The sequence below is a fragment of the Lissotriton helveticus genome, chromosome 6 (genome assembly GCF_964261635.1).
Source record: "Lissotriton helveticus chromosome 6, aLisHel1.1, whole genome shotgun sequence".
Taxonomy (NCBI): domain Eukaryota; kingdom Metazoa; phylum Chordata; class Amphibia; order Caudata; family Salamandridae; genus Lissotriton; species Lissotriton helveticus.
The window spans coordinates 2,032,496,556-2,032,523,511 of NC_136067.1; the positions used below are offsets into that span (position 1 = coordinate 2,032,496,556).

At 47.9% G+C, this 26,956-nt stretch overlaps 1 protein-coding gene across 1 annotated transcript in view; it reads right to left on the bottom strand.

Annotated features, from left to right (window-relative positions):
- Positions 1-10,470: 10,470 nt before the first annotated feature.
- RAB10 (RAB10, member RAS oncogene family) overlaps positions 10,471-26,956 on the bottom strand; it is a 274,897-nt gene continuing 258,411 nt past the window's right edge. Inside the window, exon 6 of the mRNA XM_078650018.1 lies at positions 10,471-14,636. Within this exon, the coding sequence (XP_078506144.1) occupies positions 14,553-14,636 (84 nt within the window). The 3' untranslated portion in view covers positions 10,471-14,552. The remainder of the gene's footprint in view (positions 14,637-26,956) is intronic.

Sequence of the window (26,956 nt, forward strand, 5' to 3'; positions counted from 1 at the left end):
TGCTCACTCCCTTTCCTCTGTCTTACCCCTTACCCAGTTCCCCCTTTTGACACGAAATACTCTCCTCCCACTACTGGCTCAGGTAAAATCGGGCTCCCCCCAGGACATTGGTCCTGCATTTGCCCTGAAAGAGTTTTTTTCCAATTGTTGCTCCCCTCCACTTACTTTAATTAATCACTCCCTTACAACTGGCACTGTCCCCCATGCTCACAAATCGGCAGTCATCATTCCGATTCTGAAAAAGGCAGGCACCGATCCCTCCCTGCCTGCTAACTACCGTCCCATGTCACCAGGACCCTGAGTTCCTTCGTGGAATCGACTGGCCGCCTCTCTCCCCGCCAGGCAGGCTTTCGCCCACTGCACTCTACCGAGAAGGTAGTTGTGTCGGTGATGGACAAACTGATGGACAAACTGAGGGAAGGCATGGACATCGGCATTGACATCGGCCGCCCCCAGGCCCTGGTCCTATTAGATCTGTCCGCCGCATTCGACACGGTGGACCATGGCATTCTGTTGTCCCGTGTCGAAGCGGCGGGCATCGAGGGCATGGCCCTGACCTGGCTTCGCTCTTTTTTAACAGACTGAGAGCAGGCCGTCCATCTAGCCAACTTCGCTGCTCCACCCCGGAGAGTGACCTGCGGTGTTCCCCAGGGTTCCTCCTTGTCTCCTTTGTTGTTTAATTTATACATCTCACCCCTTATTTTTTCTTTACAGCAGATGGAGGTCTCGGTGTTCAACTACGCCGACGACCTCCAACTCATCTTTAACCTTTCCTGCTCCCCCACCTCTGCCCCGAACTTCCAAAGAGTCATGCTTTTCATTCAAGGATGGATGAACTGCAACCACCTTAAATTAAACCCCGACAAGACCGAATTGGTCTTGACGGGTGGTGGCTGCAGTCCCTGGTCCCCGCTTTTTGGCCCCTTTCCCTTGGCCCCCCTCCCCTCCCTGTTCCCAAAGTTAAAACCCTGGGCATTTTCATCAACCCCCAACTCACTCTTCATGCACAGATAAACTCAGTGGTGTCGGCTTGTTTTTTTTCCCTCCGCACCATTCGTAAGGTCGCCCGTTTTTTTTCTGTTACCGCACTCAAGCTCATCCTCATGGCCATGGTGCAATCGCGCCTTGACTATGGGAATGTGATCTACAATGGTGCCCCGGCCTACCTGATCCGCCGGCTTCAATCGATACAAAATCAGGCGGCCTGCCTGATTTATGGTCTCTCTAAATCCAACCATGTGACCCCTCTGTTGCAGTCTCTGCACTGGCTTCCGGTGAGGGAGAGGGCCCTATTTAAACTGGGCTGCATCACGTATCAGGCTAGGGCCGGGACTGCCCCCGCTTTCCTCTGTGAAGCTATTGTATCCTACCTCCCGACCAGAGAGCTCCGCTCCTCTCATCACGCTCTCCTGTCAGTCCCCCGTTTCAGGAAGCAGAAGTCCGGAGGGGCCAGATTTGCGGTGCTGACTCCATCGTTTTTGAACTCGCTTCCTTTTGCAATCAGGACCTCATCGTCCTATCTGGAATTCCGTAAACTACTCAAGACGTTTTTGTTTTCCAGATCTGTAGCACCCTAGTTCTTTGCCTTGGCCTCCACCGATACACTGCTATCCAGCGCCATGAAACCGTCCCGGTAAAAGTGCGCTTAAGAAATATTTTAAAATTCAAATTCAAAACCTTACTACTTAGGCGCAGATGGAGGAATATATGCTCCAGCAAGGGCACTTGCGGACGTCTAAGATGGCCGTCACGGTGGTTTGTACGTTCTTGACGTTCCACACAAGGTTATAGGTCACAGGGAGTAAGCACGGCTTTCGCAAACATTTTTGAAGCCGAATGCCGGATGACTGACTATTTTGGAGTTGCCGCATGTTATACAAGGTAGGATTAATGCGGTCAAATTGGATTTTATAATGTGGACATATCGGAAAGTGAGTACTGAATGAGAGGCTTTTCTTGTTTCAGTTTTGATTTTAGAGATTGAAGAGGTATACTGGAATACGGAGAACTTATTGGTGAAAGCTGTACTATTGAGAGGTAAGAGAGAGGAATAGTAAGAAGTGAAGCGATAACCCCAAACACATTAATATGTGGAATTGTGGTCTGGGCCGGTTTCTATCTCACTATAGGATCGAATACTGAAGCTCCCGACTTGGTGTTGGAGTGAGTATTGGGACATATGTATATTAGTTTTCAACACGTTGTGGTGTTGGTTGTGATTATATCACTATGGTGGCATTTTGGTTTTTACATTTCTGGTTTTTACATTTCTGGTTTTTACCAGGTTCACCTTGTTTTGGTTTGGTGTGGACAGACGAGCATACACTAGGTATAGGTTGAGGAATGCATACATAAATTGTTGAAGAATGTATATACTGAATGTACATTATGTTTTGTAATAGGTTAAGTGCAACCTCTTCGTCCTGAAGATGGTCTCGTTAAACTAAGTGTGGGGAAGACCGAAACGTCGACGCCAATATACCCTTTGTTGGTTGTAAGTACATTCACAACACAACAGAAAAAATGGAAATTGTGTGAGTTCGTAATATTGTATGGTGATATAGGGTCTCTGGTCCATACGAATGTACAGAGGGTATATGATACTGCTATAGATACAGAAATATCACACAGCAGTTTATTTGGTTGTCGTATTTGAATATATATTTATCTATGTTGTACATTACGGAATTCGATATCTGAAGAAAGAAATATTGAAAAAATGAATAAAATATTTTGATAAAAATGAATAAGATGTTTTGATAAAAATGAATAAGATGTTTTGATAAAAATGAATAAGATGTTTTGATAAAAAGAAATATTATCAAACAACCTTGCCTTGTGTTATACTGAAGTAGTCATTCATGTATATGACGATATTTAAACAACAAAAATATTTTTGATGAATAAATCCTCAAGGACTATTGTCTTTTCAATTGAGCATTTATACAGAGTCAGGTCGATCGTAGCCTACGAGACAGGCTGGGTGGTTGTCAGGGACCTTGAATTTCTTGCCCAGGCATGGGATAACAGCAAATGTAGCTGGATTTTTTATTATTTGTAGACCTTCTGTTCAGACAATCAATTATCAGGATCCAATTTACAAGCTGGGTCCCTAAAATGAACTTTGATAGTTTTGTGGGTAGAGGTGGATCACATCTCTGAAGTGTTCGCTCAAGCAAAGTGTGAAATCCCCTGATGCAGCCTGAAAGACAATTTGTCCTTGCACGCTGTGCCCCTGGATTCAAGCTAGCCTGTCTGATGAAGAGTGATACCCCGAAACCAGCCCCAGGATGCCAGTTTCTGATCCAGGGAGGACCTGGCCTGGCCGTTCAGGCTGAACTTTTCCAAGGAGGAACAGGGTAAAAACTGATTTGCATATGGCTGGGTCCAAACTGTGGTGGCATAGTGAGCAAAAAAACGATATAGATTAAATGCCGATCTCTTGACTGGGGGGGGGGGGGGGTGAGTGGTTGAAAGGTTTCAGCACTCTATCATCTTGTTGCGTTTGCTAGCTCTCTTCAAAAGCCTCATAGGCATATTTCTCTAGAAAGGACTCTGCATCCCTTGGCTTGAGAGTTCCTGACTGGGAAACAGGTTGTTCACAAAGAGAATACTCCCCTTCAAGATATTAGGTATTAGAACAGTCCTCTTAGCATTTAAGATGGAGTAGGACTGTAAGCAGGCCAGGGAATCCTCTTCATTCAAATAGTCAGTCCAGTAAATGCTGTGGTAGAAAAATAAATAATTTACAGGGTGATGTGTGCCTGGGAAGCAGAGACACAAATTCCTTTGTCTGGTATTAGAATGACCTAAGATGGTCACATGGAGGAATCAGTCTAGGACAGTTTTGACAATGTCGATGTTTTTAGAGATGTTTGTCAAACTGTAGTCCACAATTTCTTATTGACAATATGGTTGATGATGCAGTGGATTCAGGAACAGTCGCAGACTGGTTGTATTCAGTGTGTCTAGACGAACAAGTTACTTACCTTCGATAACGATATATTAGAAACATTCGTTAGTAATAGATTCCTTACCTTAGAATTATACCCAGGCATCAGACTAGATCCGCAAAGTTTTTTGTCAGCAGTACCTCTGAGCGTCAGAAGGTGGCGTTGGTCAGCTGCGCATTCCCCATTTGCGTCGTTTTGCCAGGATGACATTGCAGTAGCTACTTAGACGCTGCCCTGGTGCGTTGACGTCAGTTCTGTACATGACTTTCCGTGCCAGAAACGCAGAGCCATGCAAGAGACTGACCACTGGTGCACAAAACGAGGGTCCTGAAAGGATAACCCTAGAAATCTGTTCACAGAACAGGGAGGATCGGTGGAGCGGTAAGGAATATATAACTAACAGATATAGAGTAACCGAAGGTAAGTAACTTGTTCATCTGAAAGAAACACGTTAGTTATAGATTAATTACCATAGAATATATACCCCAGCAATACCAACCCCGGAGGTGGGTCTGCAAACCAAGATCACACCAGGAAGTCCTGGAGAACAGAACAGCCAAAGAAGGAGTCTCTCCAGACTGGACTGTCCAGGCAGTATTGTTTGGTGAACGTGTCCGCTTGTGTACAGCCTGACCTTTCTTGGCACCCACGTACCCAACAAAGCTTTTCATCCACCCCAAACTATTTTGTGCGATCCAGATAAAAAGAAAGTGGACGTTTTGGGTCCAGACGGTGGAGCCTCTCTTCCTCCTTCGAGGGATGCAGAGGAGGAAAGAAGGTGGGCAAAGTGATGGTCTGCCTGATGTGAAAGGCAGTGACAACCTTGGGCAGTAAGGATGGACGTGTCGTGTCCTAAGGACAACTTTGTCTGGATGTACAGATCGAAAAGGAGGCTTTGAAGAAAGCACCTGGAGCTCAATCACCCGTCTGCCAGACGTGATAGCCACCAGGAATAACGTTTTGAGTGTTAAGAGCCTCAATGATCAGTTGTGAAGCGGCAAAAAGGGAGCACACATTAAAAAAGTAAAAACGAGGTTCAAGTCCCACTGAGGCATAACGAAAGGAATAGGAGGAAAGAGAGGAGTTCTGCCTTTCAAGAAGCGATTTACAACCAGGGACTTGAAAAGGGAAGGCTGATCTGAAAGCCGAAGAAAAGCAGAGATGGCTGAGACACAGCCCTTGATAGTGCCCAGAGCAGAGCCCTGCTGGGCCAAAGAAAGGAGGAACAAGAGAACCACAGAAAGAGGGGCAGAAAGGGGATCCACAGCCTTTGCTGTGCACCATGCCACAAATTTGTTCCGACAGGCGTATACCGTCTTAGTGGAGGGACACCTGGCTGCCAAGGCTACATCGCAGACTTAAGGAGGCAGGTCGAATGACGTCAACTGCCGCTGCTCCATCTCCACGCAAGGAGGTGGGGCTGGACAGGTTCGGGTGGAGGACCGTCCCCTGCTGCTGCGACAGAAGATCCTCCGAAGAGGCAGACAGGTTGGAGGATCGATGGCCATGTTGAGCAGCTCAGGATACCAGACTCTTCGTGCCCAATCCAGAGCCACAGGATGACTTGGGCCTGGTCGCGCCTGATCTTCTACATCAATTGGGCAGAAGTGGTATAGGCAGAAAGGCGTACAACAGACCGCAACTCCACTTGCGACGAAAAGCGTCACCGAGCAAGTGCCGTCTTAGAAATTAGAATGCGCAGAATTGCTGACATTGCGCGTTCTCTTCGGTGGCAAATAGATCTATCCAAGGCTCTCCCCACTGTTGAAAGAGACCTTGTACCACCTCCGAGTGAAGACGCCATTCATGAACCATCATGCACCTGCGGCTGAGTTAGTCGGCCCTGGCGAACGCGCCAGGTGTTGAACCACCAGTGATATGCCCTGATGTTCCAGCCATGTCCAGAGGCGGAGGGCCTCCTGAAATAGGGTCCACGACCCCACGCTGCCCTTTTTGTTGCAGTACCACTTGGCGGTGGTGATGTCCATGAACACCTGCGCTACTACTCCCCCTTACAGCGGGAAGGAATGCCTTCAGTGCAAAATGGATCACCCAGAGCTCCAGAAGGTTGATATGGAGCCCAGACTCCGCCGGAGACCAGAGGCCTCTGATCTGCGCCTCTCAAATGTGGCCACCCCATCCCAGAAGGGATGCGTCCGTCACCACTGTGTGTTCTGGTTGGGAGAGGGATATACCACTGACCCAATCCTGGTTCGTGAGCCACCACTGCAGTGGTCGCGCAGTGCCCTCCGAGATCTGAACACAATTGGACAGATTGCCCTGATGCTGTGCCCCCTGGAACTTCAGGTCCCACTGCAGAGCCCCGCATATGCCACCGGCATGATCGACCAACAGGATGCAGGAGGCCATGAGGCCCAGCAGCCTCAGGGTCAGTCTGACCGAAACCCGGGATAGAGGCTGAAAAATCAGATTCATAGCTCGAACATCCCTACTCGCTGTTCGGGAGGATAGACCTGAAACCACGCCATGACCAGAACCGCTCCGGTGAAGAGGAGCTTCTGAGAGGGACTCAGGTGTGACTTCGGCACATTGATTGAGAACTCCAGCGAACGCAGGAGGTCCACCGTAGTCTGGAGATGGGAAACGACTGGCTGGGGCGAGCCCGCCTTCAACAACCAGTCATCGAGATAGTGGAAGACTGAAACCCCTGATCTGCCCAGATGAGTTTGCGACCACCGCCATCACTTTCGTGAACACCCAAGGGGCGCTGGTAAGGGCAAAGGGGAGCACGGTGAACTGAAAATGCTCGTGGCCTACCGTGAACCTCGGGTAACGCAGATGGGCCGGCAGGACGGGGATGTGAAAATGGGCATCCTGCAAGTCCAACGCCACCATCCAGTCTTCCGGGTCGAGGGCAGACAAGACCTGAGCAAGCCTCAACATCTTGAACTTCTCCTTCAGGAGGAAGAGGTTGACTTTCCTGAGATCCAAGATAGGACGCAGGCACTTGTCCTGCGTGGGAACGAGGAAGTAGGGAGAATAACAACCACAACCTACTTCTGGGACAGGAGCGTGCTCGATGGCTCCCTTGGCCAGGAGAGCCGTAACTTCCTGCTGGAGAAAGCCCAGATGATACTCCGACATGCAGTGGTATTGCAGTGGCATGGCTGGAGGGGTAGCCTTGAAAGGGAGGGAGTGGCCCCTTCAGACTATCTGCAAACCCACCTGTCAGATGTGATGGTGCGCCAGTGGAGGAGGTGATGGCGAATCCTGCACCCACTGGCGTTTGATGGGCCTGAAATGTCAGACTAGGAAGGTTTGGAGGCTGCTGCAGAGGGGGGCTTAGTGGACTGGCCCACCCACTGGCCACTGGAACCACAACGGTTGTTTCCACATCCCTGGCCGCGCTAAGGTTGGGTAACTTGCTGCGGCCTGTGGCTCTGGGCGGGACGTAGTAGGGCACCCCTTCCGTAGCCACGAAAGGGGCGAAAAGTGGACTGTGTGGGCGGCTGGAGAGGCCCAAGGACTTGGCCGTAGCTTGTGAGTCCTTGAAAAGCTCTAAAGCGTTGTCCGCTTTGTCGCCGAAAAGGCGTCGGCTATCAAAGGGCATGTCCATGAGGGTATTCTAGACATCCCCAGAAAAGCCAGTGGATCTCATTCAGGCATAGCGTCGAAAAGCTACTTACTTAGAAATCGTTCTTCCCAGAGAGTCGGCAGCATCCAGTCCACAACGGATGGTAAACTTGGCCGCATCCCTCTCGGCAGCAATAGCCTGGAAGAGCACTCTCCGGGCCTCCTCCGGACAGAGGCGGCACCTGCGCATCTGAGTCCCACACAGAGTGAGAATAACAGCCCAATAGGCATGCAGTGCTTAGCGACCGCAGTCCCAAGCTGGCAGACGAGAAAATCTTTCCAATATGATACAGCTTCTTGGATTCCCTTTCCGGTGTAGTACGGTGTAGTAGTAGGGAATGCGCTTTTGGAAGTAGAGGCATAGACCACCAAGCTCTCAGGGGGTGGGGTGTTGGGAAAGGAAAGTGGGGTCGCCATCCACGAGAACCCCCGTGTTGGGCCTTGACCAGGTGCCCGAAAGGACGTCAGTAAGGGACTTGTTGAACGCAAGCAGATGCTCCGAAGAGCTCGCCGCCGGCAGAAGCACCTCTGTCAGGAGGTTAGTCCTGACTTCCACTGTTGGGAGTTCGAGGTTGAGAGTCTCGGCTGCTCTACGCAACACTACTGAGTATGAAGCTCCCTCCTCCGTAGCCAAGGTAGGAGGAGACAACATGCCAAGGTCAGGGGAGGTGTCCAGACCACTGGCATCCCTCAGTTCCTCTCTCCAGTCCTGATTACTGTCTAACTGGTCAGTCAGAGGGTCACCTGACCCCTCCCAGTCCTCCTTCTCATCCTCTGGGTGCGATTCTGGCTGAAAAGGGACCCAAGGAGCGAACAAGGTCACAAAAACCCCTCTCGGCACCTGACAACGCAGGTCCGGGCACACGTCGGGATGGAGGCCGGGATAGACGCCGGCTGGTGGGCCGAACGGCAGCAAATGCGGTAATGGTGCTGGAGGAAGTGCCACCGGGGGAGGTGTAATCAGGTCAACTGGCACCGATCTGGCTCCAGGCCTGGATCCAAGGGGGGCCTGCGGCGCCATAGCTGTCGGCGAGGAAGGCCTAGGCCCCCCCCAACCAAATCGGTGGGGTCAGAAGGTGCGGCGGCGCGTTTGGGTTGCCCAAAGATGGCATGCATCGCCTCGTAGAACGTACGAAGCTGGGCAGGAGTTGCTCTGGGTACCGGGACGAGAGGCAACGCAGAGTTGACTCTTCAGGCTCGTGGGAGGGGCACCAACCGCATTCCTCGTCGGGTTAGCCGACCGACGACAAGTCGAAGAACGGCGATGCTTCTAAGACTTTTTCTTATGCTTCGACTTATCTGACCCCGAGTGCGAAGACTTCGATGGCTTGGACGAATGGTGTTGGCTCCGCAAACGGTCCCTCCACCTCCCTCGCGACTGGGGCTTCTAACGGCGCGGAGCCAACTGCCGGAGCTCAAGCAGCTTTCGGGGCCGCTCACGCAAAGCCTCGACTGGCAGATGGAGCACGGCTTGGAGTCATGGTCGCACTCCAGGCAAAAGAGGCACACGTGTGCGGATCCGTCACCAACATCAGTCGGTTACAGGAACCGCATGCCTTGATGACGGGGCATCCCTTGTGCACCAGGATTTGATGGACTAAAAAAAGAAGACAAAGGTCGAGAAAAAGTCAATTAAAAGTGACTGGAGGTACCGCTCTCTCCGGATCTGCGCTGGCTGGTGCAGAAAAAGAAAGAACTGACTTCAGCGCACGAGGGCAACGTCTAAGTAGCTACTGCGACATCATCCCAGCAACACGAAGCCAACGACTAACGTGGAGCCGACCAACGCCACCTTCTGACATGCAGAGGTACTGCTGACGAAAAACTTTCCGGATCCAGTCTGATGCCTGGGGGTAATTCTAAGGTAAGGAATCTATAACTAACGTGTTTTTCTTTTTTTTGCTGACTAAGGATCCTTTGTTGATGGTGATTTGACTCAGTCTTAGATGAGGCGAGAGAGTGAACCTTTAGAGATGTGTGGAAGGTTCAGATTACGGTCTTTCTAGAACTGAAGACACATCTTTTTTATAGTGCTTTACAGAAAGTCTGAAGCACAGCTAGGGGGTCTAGGTGATTTCTGCTCTATGTTTTTGCATCTTCCTCCTAGGTTAACCAGAAAATTATCTATGTATGGAATGCTTTGGAAAATGTTCGGAAGACGACCTCTCTTGTGGGCCTTTGTGGAAGGTTTTGACATACCTTACTGATCATCTTATGAAGATCGCGTCTCCTTGGCCTTGATCTGTGGTAGTCATAGAAGTGATCTACTTTCCCTGTCATTCTGGGTATTCGCTAAGAAGGTGCGTCACATCTTGAATTCTTGTCTTGTGTCTACGAAGTAGGCAGTAGATGCATTCCTTATGAGGGCCTTCGTAATGTAGACTTAATTTCCCACTGAGGTCCAAATGGTCTGAACACTTGTTTTTACACATCAGGTGAGGAAAAGCAGTAAATAGTGCTCAAATGGACTTTGTCATGAGGAAAGGGTCTCTTAGGGGAACAAACTGAGCAGAATTCAAGGAGACTCCTTTCTCATGACTTGGGGTAGATAATCTAGGGTATGAGGGCCCTTTAAGAGTGTGGTGTTTTATCAGTCTGCAAGCCAATGGAAGTTTGGTTGCTTTCAACTTATGTGAATAGGTTAATAAAGTAGTCATTTTAAGCTTTCAAAGCTCAATCTAGCATTGCATTGCTTACTTAAGCCATTACTGTGAGACTCCCAGCAAGAAAACTGGGATAATTGAAGCATGCGAGTCTATTAAAGAACGAAGACTGGACAACAGAAGATTCAGAAACTGATGCCCCTTTTGAACTTCATGTGTAACAACTTCTATATTTGTGGGCAACAGATCAAGTTAACAAAAAGAAAAAAAGGAGGTGAAACTCAAGTCTTCATATTAACAGAAGTAGGAAGTAGACGATCTCAGAAATATTAGTTTATTGAACTTGTTAGAATGTGAAACAAGACTTCGAGGCAACTAGCCCCAGTGGCGTGGTTTGTTTCTTCTATCCAAGAGGAAGGGTTGCAAAAGTAGTTTGTACAAAGAAACCCATTGGGTTTGCAGAGAGGGTTGCTGGTAATAAGCAAATTAACCAAGCTTTAAACAAAGTTTACACAAAAAGGTAACACTGCAATTTCCCTTTTTCTTTAACAAAACATCAAAGTATAAAGCAGATAGCAACAGTCTACAGAGCAGGCCTACCTGCTTTATACCTTAACAGAAAGGTAACCGTGTCAGTTAATTTCTTGGGAGCCCTAGGGTTTCATTTTTCTCACTCAGCTGGGGTCACATCAACAGATACAAAACTTAGTTAAACTCTGCACAACATCTGCAACATAAACACGAGAAACAGCAGTGACTTGCTGACATGGCAAATATGGAGCTCATCAGTAAATGTAAAGGGGAAAAAAAGAAAAATACCATTTTATAATGAAAGTGCAAGACAGGCAGTTTGTAGACAGGTTAACATTAAAAGTTTTACAGAGCAGGTGGGCCTGGGAGCATCCTCCCAATTACAGGGGGCTGAAGATGTTGAGCCAGGTGTACAAATTAATAAATACTCATCAAAACAGAACATGGCTCCAGACAGGTTAGGTGGAGCGGGGAGGAGGGGAGAACCAGAATTCCAAACATCGGACCAATATGGCCTACATTCAGAATTCGGCAGTCGTAGGAACTTTCTGACTGATGCAGTCACTTCATCAATGCACTCAAAAGGCCTGCGTCCATTCCAGGAGAATCTGGCAGGAGATCGGTTGCCATATTTTGGATGGTAACCAGAGTGCTTATAGTGAGTGAACAGAAATTAAAAAGTATGTGGTATGCACCCTTATCAGGTACTGTATTATTGATCCACATCAGTCCTCCACTCTATTGAACGTGAATACTTCAGGCACGCAAGGAAGCTGCACATTGGCTAATACAATGTTGAATTGGTCACAGAAGACAATAGGCACCCCTCCTTGTGACATCTTCTCTGCTTGCTTCCCATATGTCCACAGATAAGAAAAAACATCAGCTTGTAACACTGAAAACCTACATTTTAATAAGGCAAACTAAGCTGAGGCTTTACTATAGAAGATAAAAAGAAAAATCCTTAAAACTAGTTCTCAACTGTACAGTGCTATATTGACTTGATATGCTTATTTTTAACTGTTAATTCATAATTAATTATATACCGCTTTTCTACTCATCCCCACCCACCTTTTCACACCCAAGACAGGATGCATTTTGTTAGACATTTAGTGCATCATTCACAAGTGAAAACAATGTGCGTGCCTAATATTTTTAAGAAGCAGATCTGCAGTACCTAATGCAGAGAATGCAGAAAGGTTAATCCAACGAAACATGGTCACATTGATTTAGTTATGCCTTACAAAAAACAAAAATTAGCAAACACAAGCAGTGAATAATTCGATCTTTGAAAAACTACCCCAGCAACCAACTTTAGTTTACATATAGCACCCCAACATACTATAGGATGTACAGATCAAGTCTAGTTCCTGCCCCGAAGAGCTTACAGTCTCCCATGATTTTCCATTACAGCAGAAAATAAGAAAAGACCAAAAAGGGGCTAGCCTCATAGCAGTGTTTAGAAAGAAGGGGATGGAGGGAGAATCCCACAAGTTTAAGTAGAGAGGATATTGATCAGTCAATAACACTTCCTCCCCAAAAGTATTGACTGGGTGCAGTTCCGGAGTGGTAATTCAAACTCAATTACGATGAGCAGAACGTATGGATGTTAAGCACAGCATTCATGTTTTGGAGCACAGACACTCGCCCACCAATTGGTGACATGCTTAATCACTGGGCTGCGCTCCTCAACGGGCTGTTGCTGCAATGCCCAATGGACCACTCATGGGGGTTCCTTTAATTAATTTTATGTTCCTCCTCTCTCCCTCTTGGGCCGATCTACACTGCATACACATTAGGTCCGAAATTTCAGACTTGAAGACTGATTTTGAAAAAGATCTCTGCCAAAGAGTCCCTCTGAGGGGCTGATTGTGCATCGCAGCACCACCCAGACGAGGAGCACATCCCAATGGTGAAGCATGCTACCAATAGGCGGTGGGGGGCTTATGCTACAAAACACTACTGCTGTGTTTGACCTCCATATGTTCCACTCATAACAGAGTTCAAACTACCATTCGGGAACTGCACAGTGTATACTTATGGAGAATTCCGTATCCATTAACTATATCCTTCCAATGGATGGACACCAAGAAAAAAATGGCTCATCTCACTCTGGCCCTTTGACTGCCTTTTTTATTCTTACATGCCAGCAGCCAATGGGTAATCAGAAACGTCTGAAACTGCAGCTATGACAGTGACTTGAACCATGCTCAGAATAGTATGTGCAGACCCTGGGACTGTGAAACACTTCTGACTCTCCCAGATTTCTCAGACAGAACTTTTAAGCAGGCACTCCTACATTTTTCAAGAAAAGCAGTATGTGGTAAGCCTAACCTGACACTACTAAATGCAAAAGAGGGGGCAGGGAACAAACGATTGTCAGTTAAATGACAATGAATTAATCTCTGAAATATTTACAGAACGTTTGGAGAAGATCTCAAATATTAAGAGGCCAGAAACAGAACTTTATTTAAAAGCCGAAAAGTCAGGTCACCATTGTAAGGCAATCAACATTCTCCACCCTGGAAACAAATGTCCTCGTTTCAATAATAATGGTGCTGAAAATTCAAGAATGAAAACCGTTCTATTTAAAAAAAAAAAAAAGAGGGCAGAACTCTTCAACTTTTTACAGTTTATTAACAGGGGATGTTGCATATTTTACTGCACAGACTATTTCGAGTTTTCTGAGAGTTAAGAAGCATTTCAATTCGTTACAAAATCTGGCCATCACCAAATGAAGAAAATGAACGCCACCAGTCACACGACCCTTCACAGTAAACCACCACCACCACATGCAACAAAACTATCGCCCTCTAAAATAACCAGAGGCAGGCAGAAGCAAGCTGGTGTGTTAGTAGGATGCACTTTGGTGAAGTCAGTTTCGGTCTAACACCAGCCCCATTCAGAGCAATATTCTGCTTAAACTGCTAGTGTAAAACACACACCACAACAGAAAACGGAAGTTGGAATGCAGCATGCTGAAACACAAAAAGCCATGTAGTGAAGAAAAAGCATCAGGGACATCCCTGGATTAATTGATCAGAGCAAAGGGTGCAGAAAGTTACTACAATTGTAATGTGTGTATCCAGCTCTTCAACCTTCAGTTCACTACATCACGACAACTGCAGTAAAGCAACAACAAAAGGAGGTTTTCAATTGTTTTTAATGGGATAGATCTGTTTGGCATGTCTCCCCCTACCCCCTCCACAAAGGCTTCTATCACCTTTTACCCCCTTGATCCCCAAAATAGGGGTTTACACGTATTCATAATTGTCAATTGATGGATTAACACATACACACATATATCTTAAGATATATATTTATATGTTTAAAGTTGAACTCCCATAAGGCACAGCACAAAATAAACGTTTGACATAATCGTGCTTAAAAAAACGGACTAGAAAGTGGGTGGTATTTTGCAACTTTTTTGCCAATGCACTTTTACGGATCCAGACGACCCGAACAAACACTGGTAAAAACACCACCTTTGTGCAAATACAAAATAAGTAAATCTAGCTTTTACCCTCTTACACTGTCTGCAGAAGAAAGTTGAAATGATGGATGTAAATCGTGTACTCCGTTTTAATATGGAAAAGAACCGGACTACGGTACAACAAAAACATGTAGTGGTGAGCTGAAGAGGTACATTTAAAATGAGTTAGACATGATTTCTCTCGTCATCTTTACACATCGTGAAGAAAATGATATAGTCGGCAAGCAGTCAAATGGAAGAACAGTGAGTTTTTGTTAAGATGATAGGGTTGAAATATTTGCTTTCAGGGTTAAAATAGGGGCGGAGTGGTTTCTTTAGAAGCAAGAAGAGAGGGAAGGAGGAGAGGGCAGTGGAAGGTTACAGCAGGACAAGCGACGCTCAACAGCATTTGCTCTTCCAGCCCGTGACGCCGCCTCCGCTGCTGATATCTACATTTTCACTGTTGGGCTCTTTCACAGGTGTCTGCAAAGCAAACAACAGTATTAGCATCAACAAACCTGAACAGCAGAGTTCAGACTGCAAACATGAACCAGCAACTGCCAAATGAAACTTCCCATTCAAACATTCTTGGCTCTACAACCTTTCAATTCTACAACTGTCTGCACTCCCGCCATTATGTTCAACTCTGTATTCTACTTGTACTCATCAAACCTTAAACAATATTTGATTCACTATCACGAATTTGTACACTGCGTGCCTTGAACCAGCCACAGAGAATGTGCCAAATACATTTATGTAATGCAGGGTGGAGACCCTGGGGAACTGCAACTTCACATTACAGGAATCCGCCATCTTGGAAAAGCAGTGTCAACAGAGATGTTACCAGTCTAACGTAGGTGCCCCTAAGTATGAACTTTATTATGCAGCTGCGAAATTGCAATGGCACATGAAGTGGCTGGCAGGGACTGTAGACCCAGAAAAACGTGGCGTCAGGAATCACTTGGGTGGGACCCCAATCCTAGTCTGGTTGTTGGGAACGGACCGTAGTGGAGCTACCACTTATGTACTATTGAAAGCAGCCCTCTGGTCCATGCATACGGAAGCAGCTCAGGGAAACCACCGTCCTCTCTGGAACTGCCTTGTGGTCCTCACAAGGATGTGCAACATTGAGACAAGACACGACCCTGGTCGTTCACAGATATTCGGGTGTGGGGAAGCATGTCTGCACAAGGGACACTGTAGTCTTGGACAACCTGCGTGAGATGCACCATCTAGGCAGAGATACATTTTTGGTACATAATGAGCTGGTGCGCCGGGTTGCGGGCACCTGGAGGCTGGGCACCAAGGAGCTTGCAACCTTGCGGCCTCTCCAGGTATTACAGACGCAAGTCTTTGCAGAAAGCGGTCACCCTCTTGTATGCGGCACTCACAGCATTCCAACACAAAAACAGAGTATCTCTCAGATTGGTGGGAACAACTGGTGGGGTCATTACTACCTGAAGAACGGGCGACATCTTTAAACAATGCTAACTTGATAGCTAGGATCTCAAGACTCCACGTGTACAGTTTAACTACCAACACCACACTTAATAGACCCTGAGGAGAATAGGTAATTTGTACCGGGAATCACTAACAAATGCCCTAGATGAAGGGATGGAGGACAACGCAGATATCCTGCATATGGTGTACAGCACTGTCTGGTTATTTTACTATTGTGGGAAGAACTTCAATGTGAAATTGTATACATAAGAAATCTGAAACCTTGGCAGCTATGAAATGTGCCTCTGAGCTAATGGGCTGGATAACGCTGAAAGATCTAAATAACTAGGTGTCCACTCTGGCTGATGGTCCGGTCCAAGTAGACCAAGCATGTGTAAATTCACAGAATGTCCTAGATTCCTTACCTTAAAATTACCCCAAGAAGTCAGACTGGATCTGGGAAATGTATTCATAGCAGTACCTCTGCGCGTCTGTAGGTGGCGTCTGTCAACTCCACATTAGTCAGCGTCGTGGTCGCTGGGATGACATTGCGCCATCTACTTAGACGTTGCCCTTGCACGCTGACGCCCGTTCCGACACGACTTTCCACGCCAGAAGTGCAAAGCCATCGACCATTGGTACACAAAACGAGGGCCCTGTAAGGGAGTCCCTATCCCTAGAAGTCAGTTTGCAGAACGGGGAGGATGGTTGGGGCAGTAAGGAATCTATAACTAATGTATGTCTCTTACAGATACATCGTTACCGAAGGTAAGTAACTTTCTCAGTTGAAAGAGATCATTAGTTATAGATTCCTTACCTTAAATAGATACCCCAACAATACCAACCCCGGAAGGTGGGTCTGCATACTAAGTTTACACCAGGAAGTCCTGGAGAACAGAACGGCCGAAAAAGCAGTTTCTCAGTACTTGACTGTCCAGGGATGCCCACGTGGCTGCCTGGTGATGTCTACCTGCGGAACTCCACTTCCCAAAGCAGTTGTAGCTGCAGTCGCCCTGGTAGAGTGGGCGCGCAGAACTACTGGAGGTTCCTTTTTAGCCAAAGAAGGACAGATCTTCATGCATAGGACGACCCATCGAGAGATGGTACGCTTGTGCACCACCCGACCTTTCTTGGCACCCACATAACCCACAGAGTTGATCATCCACCCAGAAATCTTTAGTGCGGTCAAGGTAGAAAGAAAGCGCACGTTTTAGGTCCAGACGGTGGAATCTTTCCTTCTCTTTGGAAGGGTGTGAAGGCAGGAAGAAGGTGGGCAATGTGATAGTCTGACCTATGTGAAAAGAGGTAACCACTTTGAGCAGAAAAGAGGGCCTAGTATGAAGGACTACTTTGTGTGGATGGACAGCAAGAAAGGGAAGTCTGGAAGATGAGGCTTGAGGCTCACTCACCCTGCGAGCAGAGGTGATAGCAAGCAAGAAACAGTCTTCAAAGTAAGGGGACGGAGAGGACAATTATGTAGAGGTTCAAAGGGAGCACACATAAAATAAGACGGAGAGGACAAGATTCCAGTCTCACTGAGGCATTACGAAAGGAGAAGGAGTAATACCTTTTAGAAATCTGTTAATAGGGGACTTGTAAAGAGAAGGCTGATCAAGAAGGTGAAGGAAGGCTGAAATGGCCGAAAGATAGCCTTTATGGGTGCCCAGAGCAGAGCCCTTAGGGCCAAAGAAAGAATGAAGAGGAGCGTCTAAAAGAGGGGCAGAAAGGGGATTCACAGCCTTTGCTGTGTACCATGCTGAAATTTGTTCCATCTACAGGCGTCTACCATTTTAGTGGAGGGACGCAAAGCAGATAAGATGACATTACAGTCTTCGGCAGGAAGGTCGAAAGCTGTCAACGGTCGCCGTTCAATATCCACGCAAGGAGGTGGAGACTGGACAGGTTAGTGTGGAGGAACGTCCCCTGCTGCTGCGACAGAAGATCCTCTCGAAGAGGCAGTCCGATCGGAGGATCAATGGCCATGCTCAAGAGCTCGGGCTAACAGACTCTGTGGACAGGCCCAGTTGCGCTTGATCTTCAGCACTCTGGATAGTAGTGGTACAGGAGGAAAGGCGTACAGGAGGGCGCAATTCCACTCTCGACGAAAGGTGTCGCTGAGCGAGTGCCGCCTTGGAAACTACAATGCGCAGAACTGCTGACATTGCACATTATCTTCGGTGGTGAATAGATCGAACCAAGGCTCTCCCCACTGCTGAAAGAAACCTTGCACCACTTCCAAGTGAAGACTCCATTCTTCATCCATCATTCACTGGCTGCTGAGTTTGTCCGCCCTGGCATTCAGGGAACCTGCCAGGCTTTGAACCACCAGGGATATGCCCTGATGTTCCAGCCATGTCCAAAGGCAAAGAGCTTATTGACATGGGGTCCACAACCCTACCCTGCCCTCATTTTTGCAGTACCACATGGCAGTGATGTTGTCCGTGAACGCCTGCACTACTCTTCCTTTGACAGAAGGAAGGAATGCCTTCAGTGCAAGACGAATCGCGAAGAGCTCCAGAAGGTTGATGTGGAGTCCGGACTCCGCCGGGGACCAGAGGTCTCTGATCTCCGCCTCCCCCATGTGGCCGCCCCATTCCAGAAGTGACGCATCTGTCACGACTGAACTCTGGTTGGGGAAGAGAGAGGGATCTGCTGCTGACCCCATCCTGATTCCTGAGCCACCACTGCAACTAACTTGAAGTCTCCTCCGAGATTTGCACGACCTCAGAAAGATTCCCCTGCGCCCACTGGAACTATAGGTCCCACTGCAGACCCCGCAGGCGCCATCTGGCATGATCCACTAGCAGGATGCAGGAGGCCATGAAGCCCAGCAGCCTCAGGGTCATTTTCACTGAAATCCGGATTTGAGGGTGAAACATTGGCATCATAGCCCAAATATCCCGGACTCGCTGCTCATGAGGATAGACCCGAAACTGCCCTGTGTCCAGAACTGCTCAGCTGAAAAGAAGCTTCTGAGAGGGAATCAGGTGCAACTTCGGCATGTTGATAGTGGACCCCAGTGAAAGCAGGAGGTACGCCGGAGGGGCGCTGGTAAGGCCAAAGGGGAGCACAGTAAACTGAAAACGTTTGTGGCCTACCGTGAACCATAGGTAGCGTCAGTGGGCAGGCAAGGCGGGGATGCGAAAATAAGTGTCCTGCAAGTCCAACGCTGCCATCCAGTCTCCAGGGTTGAGGGCAGACAAGACCTGAGCCAAGGTGAACATCTTGAGCTTCCGGAGGAAGCGGGTGACATCCCTGAGGTCTAAGATAGGACGCAGGCCTTTGTCCTTCTTGGGTACCAGAAAGTAGTGGGAGTAGCAACCACAACCTACTTCTGGCACAGGGATGTGTTCAATAGCTCCATTTGGCAAGAGAGACGTAAATTCCTGGCAGAGAAGGGCCAAATGATCCTCTAACATAAGATGGTGTAGGTGGTATGGAGGGAGGTGTAGTCTCGAAAGGGAGGAGGTAGCCCCGTCAGACTATTTGCAAAATCCACATGTCTGACGTGATGATGCGCCATTGGTTGGGGGAGGTGATGGCGGAACCTGCTGCCCACTAGCAACTGGTGGACCTGAAAAGTCAGACTAGGAAGGCTTGGAGGGTGCTGCAGGGGGGTCATTGGTGGACTGGCCTGTACATTGGCCCCCAAACTCACGACACTGGGTCCCACGTCCCCGGCCACGCAGATGCTGGTTACCTTGCGCAGGTCTGTGGCTCTGGGGGGGTACTTGGTGGTGTACCCCTTCCATAGCCACGAAAGGGGCGAAAGAGACTGCAGGGGCGAGAGGTGGCAGCGAGGCCCAAAAGTCCTTGAATCGCTCGAGCGCATTGAATGCCTTGTCGGAAAACAGACAACTGGCATCAAAAAGCATGTGCAAAAGAGTCGATTGGACAACCCCAGAGAAGCCAGTGGACCACAGCCAGGCGTAGCACGGTATCCAGCCCACACTGGATGGTGAGCTTTGCTGCGTCTTGACCCTCTGCAACAGCGCGGGTGAGCACAGCCCGGTCCTCGTCCGGGTACTGTGGCAGCACTTGCACAACTGTGTCCCATACAGTGTTTGTGTGTGTGTAACGACCCAAGAGACATGCAGTGTTCACCGATCGCAATTCTAAGGTGGCGTAAAAATACATCTTCCCAAGATGGTCCAGCTTCTCGGATTCCCTATCTGGGGAGCTGTAGGGAATGCACCTTTTGAGGCGGAGGCTTGGACCACCAAGCTCTCAAGGTAGGGTGTTGTGAGAGGAAAAGCGGGTCGCCCGAAGCGGTGGCGTTGGGCAATCGTCCTGTCCACAGGAGTCCCTGTGCTGGGCTTGGACCAAGTGCCTAGAAGGAGGTCAGTGAGGGCCTCATTAAAAGGCAGCAGGGTCTCCGAAGTGGCTGCTGCTTGCTGAAGCACCTCAGTCCGGAGGTTAGTCCTGACCGACACCGTAGAAAGGTCGAGGCGCAGGGCCTCCTCCGCAACATCACAGCGTAGGAGGCTCCCTCCTACGTAGCCACGAGAGGGGGAGAAAGCATACCAAGATCTAGGGAGGTATCCAGACCACCGGCATCACCCATCTTCTCACTCCAGTCTGGCTCTTCAAGTTGGTTTTCAGGAGGGTGAACAGACAGTGGGACAAAAGTACCCTCCGAAGCCGGTCGAAATCTGTCTGGCGGTGTGTCCAAGTCAGGGGTGAGGCTGGGGTCGACGCCAGCTGGGTACACAGCAGAAGTCGGGGGAATAGCAACTGGAATCACACCGGGGAAGGTACGGTGAGGTCAACCGACACCAATCCGGATCCAGGTCTGGATCCCTGGGGGTCCTGCGGCGCGGGCATCAAAGGCCTAGAGCCCCCAGTAGAGTCCACGGGATCCAAAGGCATAACGGCAGAGTCGGGCAGCCCAAAGATGGAGTGGATGGCTTCGTAAAATGCACGAAGCTGGGCAGGGAACGCTCTGGCTCCTGGAAAGGGAAGGAGGTGCAGAGTCATCCCAGCGGGCTCAGAGGACGGAGCCGTGGAGCGGCGACGCTAGAAGTCCCACGTTGCATTGGCCGACGGACGGGGAGAAGGCGAATAGAGAATGCTTCTTCGCCGCCTTCATGTGCTGAGACTTACCCAATGAGTGCTAACACTTCGATTACGAATGGCCATGGCTCCGCGACCGGTCCTGCAACCTTACTCTCGATCGGCGCAGAGCGGAGTCAGGCATCCAAAAGCTTACGGAGCGCTCCCGCAAAGACGTTAGGTTCGGCGCCCAGCAGTCAGAGCACGACTTCGGGTCGTGGTTGCGCTTCAGACACCGAAGGCACACAAGATGTTGATGTCCATCATAGATCTGCTTGTTACAGGAGTCACAGGGATTGAAACCAGGCAGACAACAACTGGACATCCCTCGTAAACCAGGAGTCGCAAAACTCAAAAAAAGACGGCGACAAAAGTCGAAAAAGAGTTAGTCAAAACGTGACTAGGGACACGCTCCAGATCTGCACTGGCAGGCACGGAAAAGGAAGAACTGACGTCAGCGCGCTGGGTGGCGTCTATGTAGACACCGCGACATCATCCCGGAGACCACAACGCCGAACGCGGAGTCTACCGACACACAGGGGTACTGCTACAAAAAATTTCTCCGGATCCAGTCTGACGCCTGGGGGTAATTCTAAGGTAAGGAATCTATAACTAATGATCTCTTTCAGAAAGCAGTCTCTGTACTGCCAATCTGAGATTGGTTAAAGGACATCTACAAGTGGGCGTACGCAGAGATGGATAGATTATCGGGCTCTCTGAACAAAGGTAGGAGGGGCACATCAATATACCAACTGGAATAGGTACCTGGAAAAACTGGAAGCCAAATCAGATATTCAGCCTCCATGAACTAGTGGGTATTATGCGCTTTGAAATCACAGGTAGACAGCAGGGTGATTGCATGGAAGTACCGGGATTGGGGAGTCTTCCTGGGTCGTTTATATTGCCTCACCAACTAGCTTCTGGCCAGTGCAGTCAGAAAAAAGCCAAAAGAAAGACAAATTCCCTTGAGTCCCCTCACTGACCAGGGTTTCCCCATGGTGACATGCTTCATTATTTGGGCCATCCCAGCTCTCTACGAACTGGGGCGTGCTGCGACTTGCGGAGTTACGTAGGAGCACTATTTTTGTGGAAGACTTAAGTGTGGTGCAACGTGTAGTGGAGTGGGTGTAAGTGGTTAAAAATACCGTGCTAGTGGGCCTCAAACCTTAATAGGGGAAAAAATAGTGAAAGCTGCTACTAGATCTAGATGCGGTCCGGCGGGGAAGCGGAGTAGGTGTATTGACACAACGTCTTCTATCTTGAAGATTTCATAAGGGAGACACCGCCTACCTCGTGATCATGATATGCCATTTAGCACGCTGACAAATATACAACGAGAACTAGCAATTGTATGCATTTCAACGCATGTCTTTATTAGTAGCAGCGTTCACTATTTTTTCCTTATTTCTATTTTCCTATTAAGGTTTATACAGGAGTGGCAAACACAGGGCTGGTCCCTGTGTGGTCTTGAGGAAGAGCTAGGGGAAGCTCGAAACATGTCGACCATACACTGATTTCCTTCTCATTATAGAAAGGTACACAGTGTCAACCCCATTTTTAACCATACCTGCCAAGGAGCTAGAATAAAAGATTTGAGGCCAACTGGCACGGTATTTTTAACCACTTACACGAACTCCACTACACACATTGCACCACACATAGTCTTCCACAAAAATAGTGCTCCTACATAACTCTGCAAGTCGCAGCACGCCCCAGTTCGTAGAGAGCTGGGATGGCCCCAATGATGAAGCATGTCACCATGGGGAAACCCTGGTGAGTGAGGGGACTTGAGAAAGGAATTTTTCTTTCTTTTGGCTTTTTTCTGACCGCACTGGCCAGAAGCAATTCTCATAAGCTAGGTCTCAGAACCCGACACGTTGGGTTTGTGTCTTGATTACTTGTTTAAGGCGGGCGACCTAGTCTTATTTCCTCCTTCTCCCTCTCATTAATGTACCTTTCAATTAGAGACTGACCGGTTTCATTGCAATGTCACTGCTTGTATGGAAAGCTTTTTGCTTAATTGGTTATGTGTCAACCTCCAGGCTGAAGCTCTGTTCATAACTAGTTTTCTGATGCGATATGATTGTAGTCTTCTTTCACAAACTATGGCAGCCACTCGGTACATTGCTTAAGATGTCAAACCTCGTGGCTGTGATATTTATCGTTTATGTGATTTGTTAATCTTGTCAAACTAATTAACATTTACTAAGGGGAAAAAAATCAGTCTAGATTTACCATAGAAAGTAATATCAATTAAAGTAATGTCACGATAAAGTGAAAAATTAGCAGGTTGCTTAGCAGCAGCATAAATGTGTGTGTAAGTGATCTAGAGCATTACTGTTTATTTGGTTTATCAAAAAGCATAAAGATACTTTAAATCAATGAATAAATACGCATGCAATTTGAAGATTCTTATATAAGATTTACCATATGAAAAAAATGTTAAAGACTGACAATTTATAGCTATTTCTCCTTTTTCAAATTTGGCAACCGAGTGCTTTTGCAAGGAAAGTCATTCTTGCTGCATGCAAACTAGGTGCTCAGAAGTTTAGATTTTATTAAAACAGAAAATATTAACAATAAAACCTTTTTCCCAATTACTTATCGACTATAGTACTTCTACACAGAGTAAAAGAAAAATATGCTTAACGTAGAAAGGCGCAGTAGAATAAAAGCTGTGTTGTAGCTGCCAAAGCTTACATGTGTGTTACTGGTAGAACGTTTGAGTTTTCGCATACTCTATCATTTATGAAGCTGCAGTTTTAAAATAAAGCCTTCAAAATCTTACTCCTAGATGACATTTACAAAAGAATGCCAATTTAACCTACCAACCCAAGAGAAACTAGAGGATAACGAAGAAAAATATAGGATTTGTTTGGAAATGAGCTCAAAAGCGGGACTCTCAATCAATAATATATATTGCAATATATAACTGATGTCAAAATCATTACCTCTGCAGAGAAGAGACAATTTGAGTCTTATTGACTGACTAGGGCACAGTTTCACATATGTTTAACAAGTCTTTCCTCATAATGCGCTCTCTCGTCAAGCTCTAAACAACCATCATGCCACAAAGTTGGAGCGGTCTACCTCACTTTAGGAATTGCTGTAGGCGATCCTCTCTCTAATAAACGAGAATGTCCAAACAATTTGTTTACTTCAACATTGAATCGCTCTTTATGACCTGTTTGGTACTTGGTTCAATTTAAGGTTAATTTTGGAGAGCCACAAAACAAGTGTATCTCCTTATGATGTCCAATGGTCCTTTATTATACCAGCCAATATATTTTTTTAAATTACAAAAATTAAACATGTATTCACCGGAGACTTCACTGTTTTCAAATTATCTGTCCTGACTCTACCCACTGTTTGACAGTGCTTGATCCTTCAATATTACAAATGATATTTTAGCTTTTTAGGTCTCGCGACCTATCAATGCGCGCATGCGCATCGAGCGGAGCGAGAATTCAAGTCGGCAAAATCCTCGTCAAACCAAAGGGCTTTCAGCCGCGGTTTTCTTGCAGTTCACGTGAATCACGTGAGCAAACATGCACGAGCATTCACGGCCAGGGCTTCTCCTCCCCTAGCAGCACTCCTCCCACACCAGCAACTCCCCCCTCCCACACCAGCACCTCCCCTCTCTCTCCCCGCAAACACAGCCTTTCCTTTCATTTCTCCTCCCCCTCCCCAGCCAGTAGCAGCACTCCGCCTTTTAAGAGTGGGACTTGATAAATCTTTAGTGCATTTAAAATGCTTTTTTAGACTCTACTTAACAAAAGGTGCACCAGGCAGCATTTCTCCAGCACAAGGCTCGCAAAAGGCTCTCCTCCCTCTCCACATCAAATGCATCAATCACCCTCCCACAGGCTTCCCCAGCGCTGCCCCGTCCCCTGCTTCACGGCCAGGCCATCTGTTGCCTGCCAGACCTCTCACACCTCCGTCACAGCATGTCGCCTTCTCTTCTCTCTGCTCTCCCCTCAGGCGCCGTGACATACTTCAAAGTCTTATCACTTCACACGGCCGCAGGCCGTGCAACCAGAGCACAGCCCCCCTCCCAGCACTGCCTTGTTACTCTCGGCAGCCGTGACTCCCTAAACACTTTTTATTTATATTTAATTAGCAGCAGTAGCATTTCATATAATGTGTTTCCAGCATGAGATATTAGTCGCTTTTTGATCCTCGCGCCTTTTCCCTTTCAGTTTGAAGGCTCGAGGTCTCCTTCACGCTTCACTACTCACAGCGTATTTATTTTACATTAGAGACTCGTGCTGCTCTTCGTGCTGCCCTTCGCGCTCCACTGCACGCAGAATATTTACGTTTGGTTGGCTTAGCTGATGCACACACACGCAACACCACTCACCCACGCAACGCCACTCATCCACGCAACGCCACTCATCCACGCAACGCCACTCATCCACGCAACGCCACTCACACACGCAACGCCATTTTCACCCACACAGCACCACTTTCAGACACGCAACGCCACTCACACCCACGCAAGCCCACACTCACCCACGCAATGCCACACTCACCCACGCAACGCCACACTCACCCACGCAACGCCACTCACCCACGCAACGCCACTCACCCACGCAACGCCACTCACCCACGCAACGCCACTCACCCACGCAACGCCACTCACCCACGCAACGCCACTCACCCACGCAACGCCACTCACCCACGCAACGCCACTCACCCACGCAACGCCACTCACCCACGCAACGCCACTCACCCACGCAACGCCACTCACCCACGCAACGCCACTCACCCACGCAACGCCACTCACCCACGCAACGCCACTCACCCACGCAACCCCACTCACCCACGCAACCCCACTCACCCACGCAACCCCACTCACCCACGCAACCCCACTCACCCACGCAACCCCACTCACCCACCCAACGCCACTCACCCACCCAACGCCACCCACCCAACGCCACCCACCCACCCAACGCCACCCACCCACCCAACGCCACCCACCCACGCAACAACACTCACCCACGCAACACTCACACATGCAACGCCACTCACCCACGCAAACGCCACTCACCCACGCAACGCCACTCACTCAAAGCCACTCACACCCACGCAGTGCCACTTTCACCCACACTGTGCAGTGCACAATAGGTCTCACAGTAGGAAAGTTGGAGCTATTGGTTTTGTAAATGACAAAGCCCTTTATGTTTTTAAAATGAAAACAAAAATAAAAGGCATTGTTATTTGCAATTGTAATAGCTCCAACTTTCCTACTGCGAGACCTATTGGCAACGCCAGTGCTTGTTTTTATTTATCCCCTCTGCTCTTTAACATTGTAAAGCGTGATACCTATATCCGGTATTTTTCTTCGCCATATATGATTTTATTGTTATCAATGTGCTGCTCTCTGTAAATCTGTTAAGTGTTCTGGTACCCGCAAGGGTAAAGTTCACGTATAAAAAACCTATCAACTAAAGTAAATGAATAAATACTCTTACTTATGTTAAGAAAGAATATGTTTATATCACAATATTTTATAACCTTGTAGCGATAGTGGAGTATCCCAACCGCCATCAAACAGCTGGCAACGTGATTTACCCTATTATCTATCAGCCGATAGTCATTTAAAAATCTCAATGAATAATTGAAGCCAGCAATACAAATATTAAAGATTTAAATCAAATATACAACTCTCATTCACCCATCACTGTGTCTCGATTTTCTTAAAACATACTTGGAGGTATCACAAGACAAGGGTGAGTTTCCGCTTCATTATTGAATTCCACCCAAGTAGGAAACACGACCAAGCAAGCAGAGACACCGCTACAACTGCTGTTAAAGTTCTAATTCACACATTCCAGGCATCACTGGATTCCCAACCCAGAATCCAGACAACACATCTTCCTCTTTGTACTGATTGCTACTAAATTAATTAAAAACATATGAACCATAAAAGAAACTTGCAAAATAAACACAAAATGAAACACCCCCAATTAGTTATGAAACAGCAGTTTGGACATAGACGTGGAATTCTGAAATAAAATGCATTTTAACAGACTGCACACAGTCCTAAAATCCTGAAAAGGACACGTTAATAAACTACACATAGTACTGAAACAGTGTGGGAGGCCTTCTCATACAGGATGACCTTAACGTAAAAGTTACTTTCCTTCGGTAATGATGTATCTGTTAGGGACGATTCTAGCCGCAGATTCCTTAACGTAGAATTATCCCCAGGCGTGAGACTGGATCCGGCAAAATGTTCTTTTCCCCAGCATCTCTGCGTGCCGGGGGGCGGTACCGCGCAACTCCGCCCGGACGTCGTCCACGGTCGT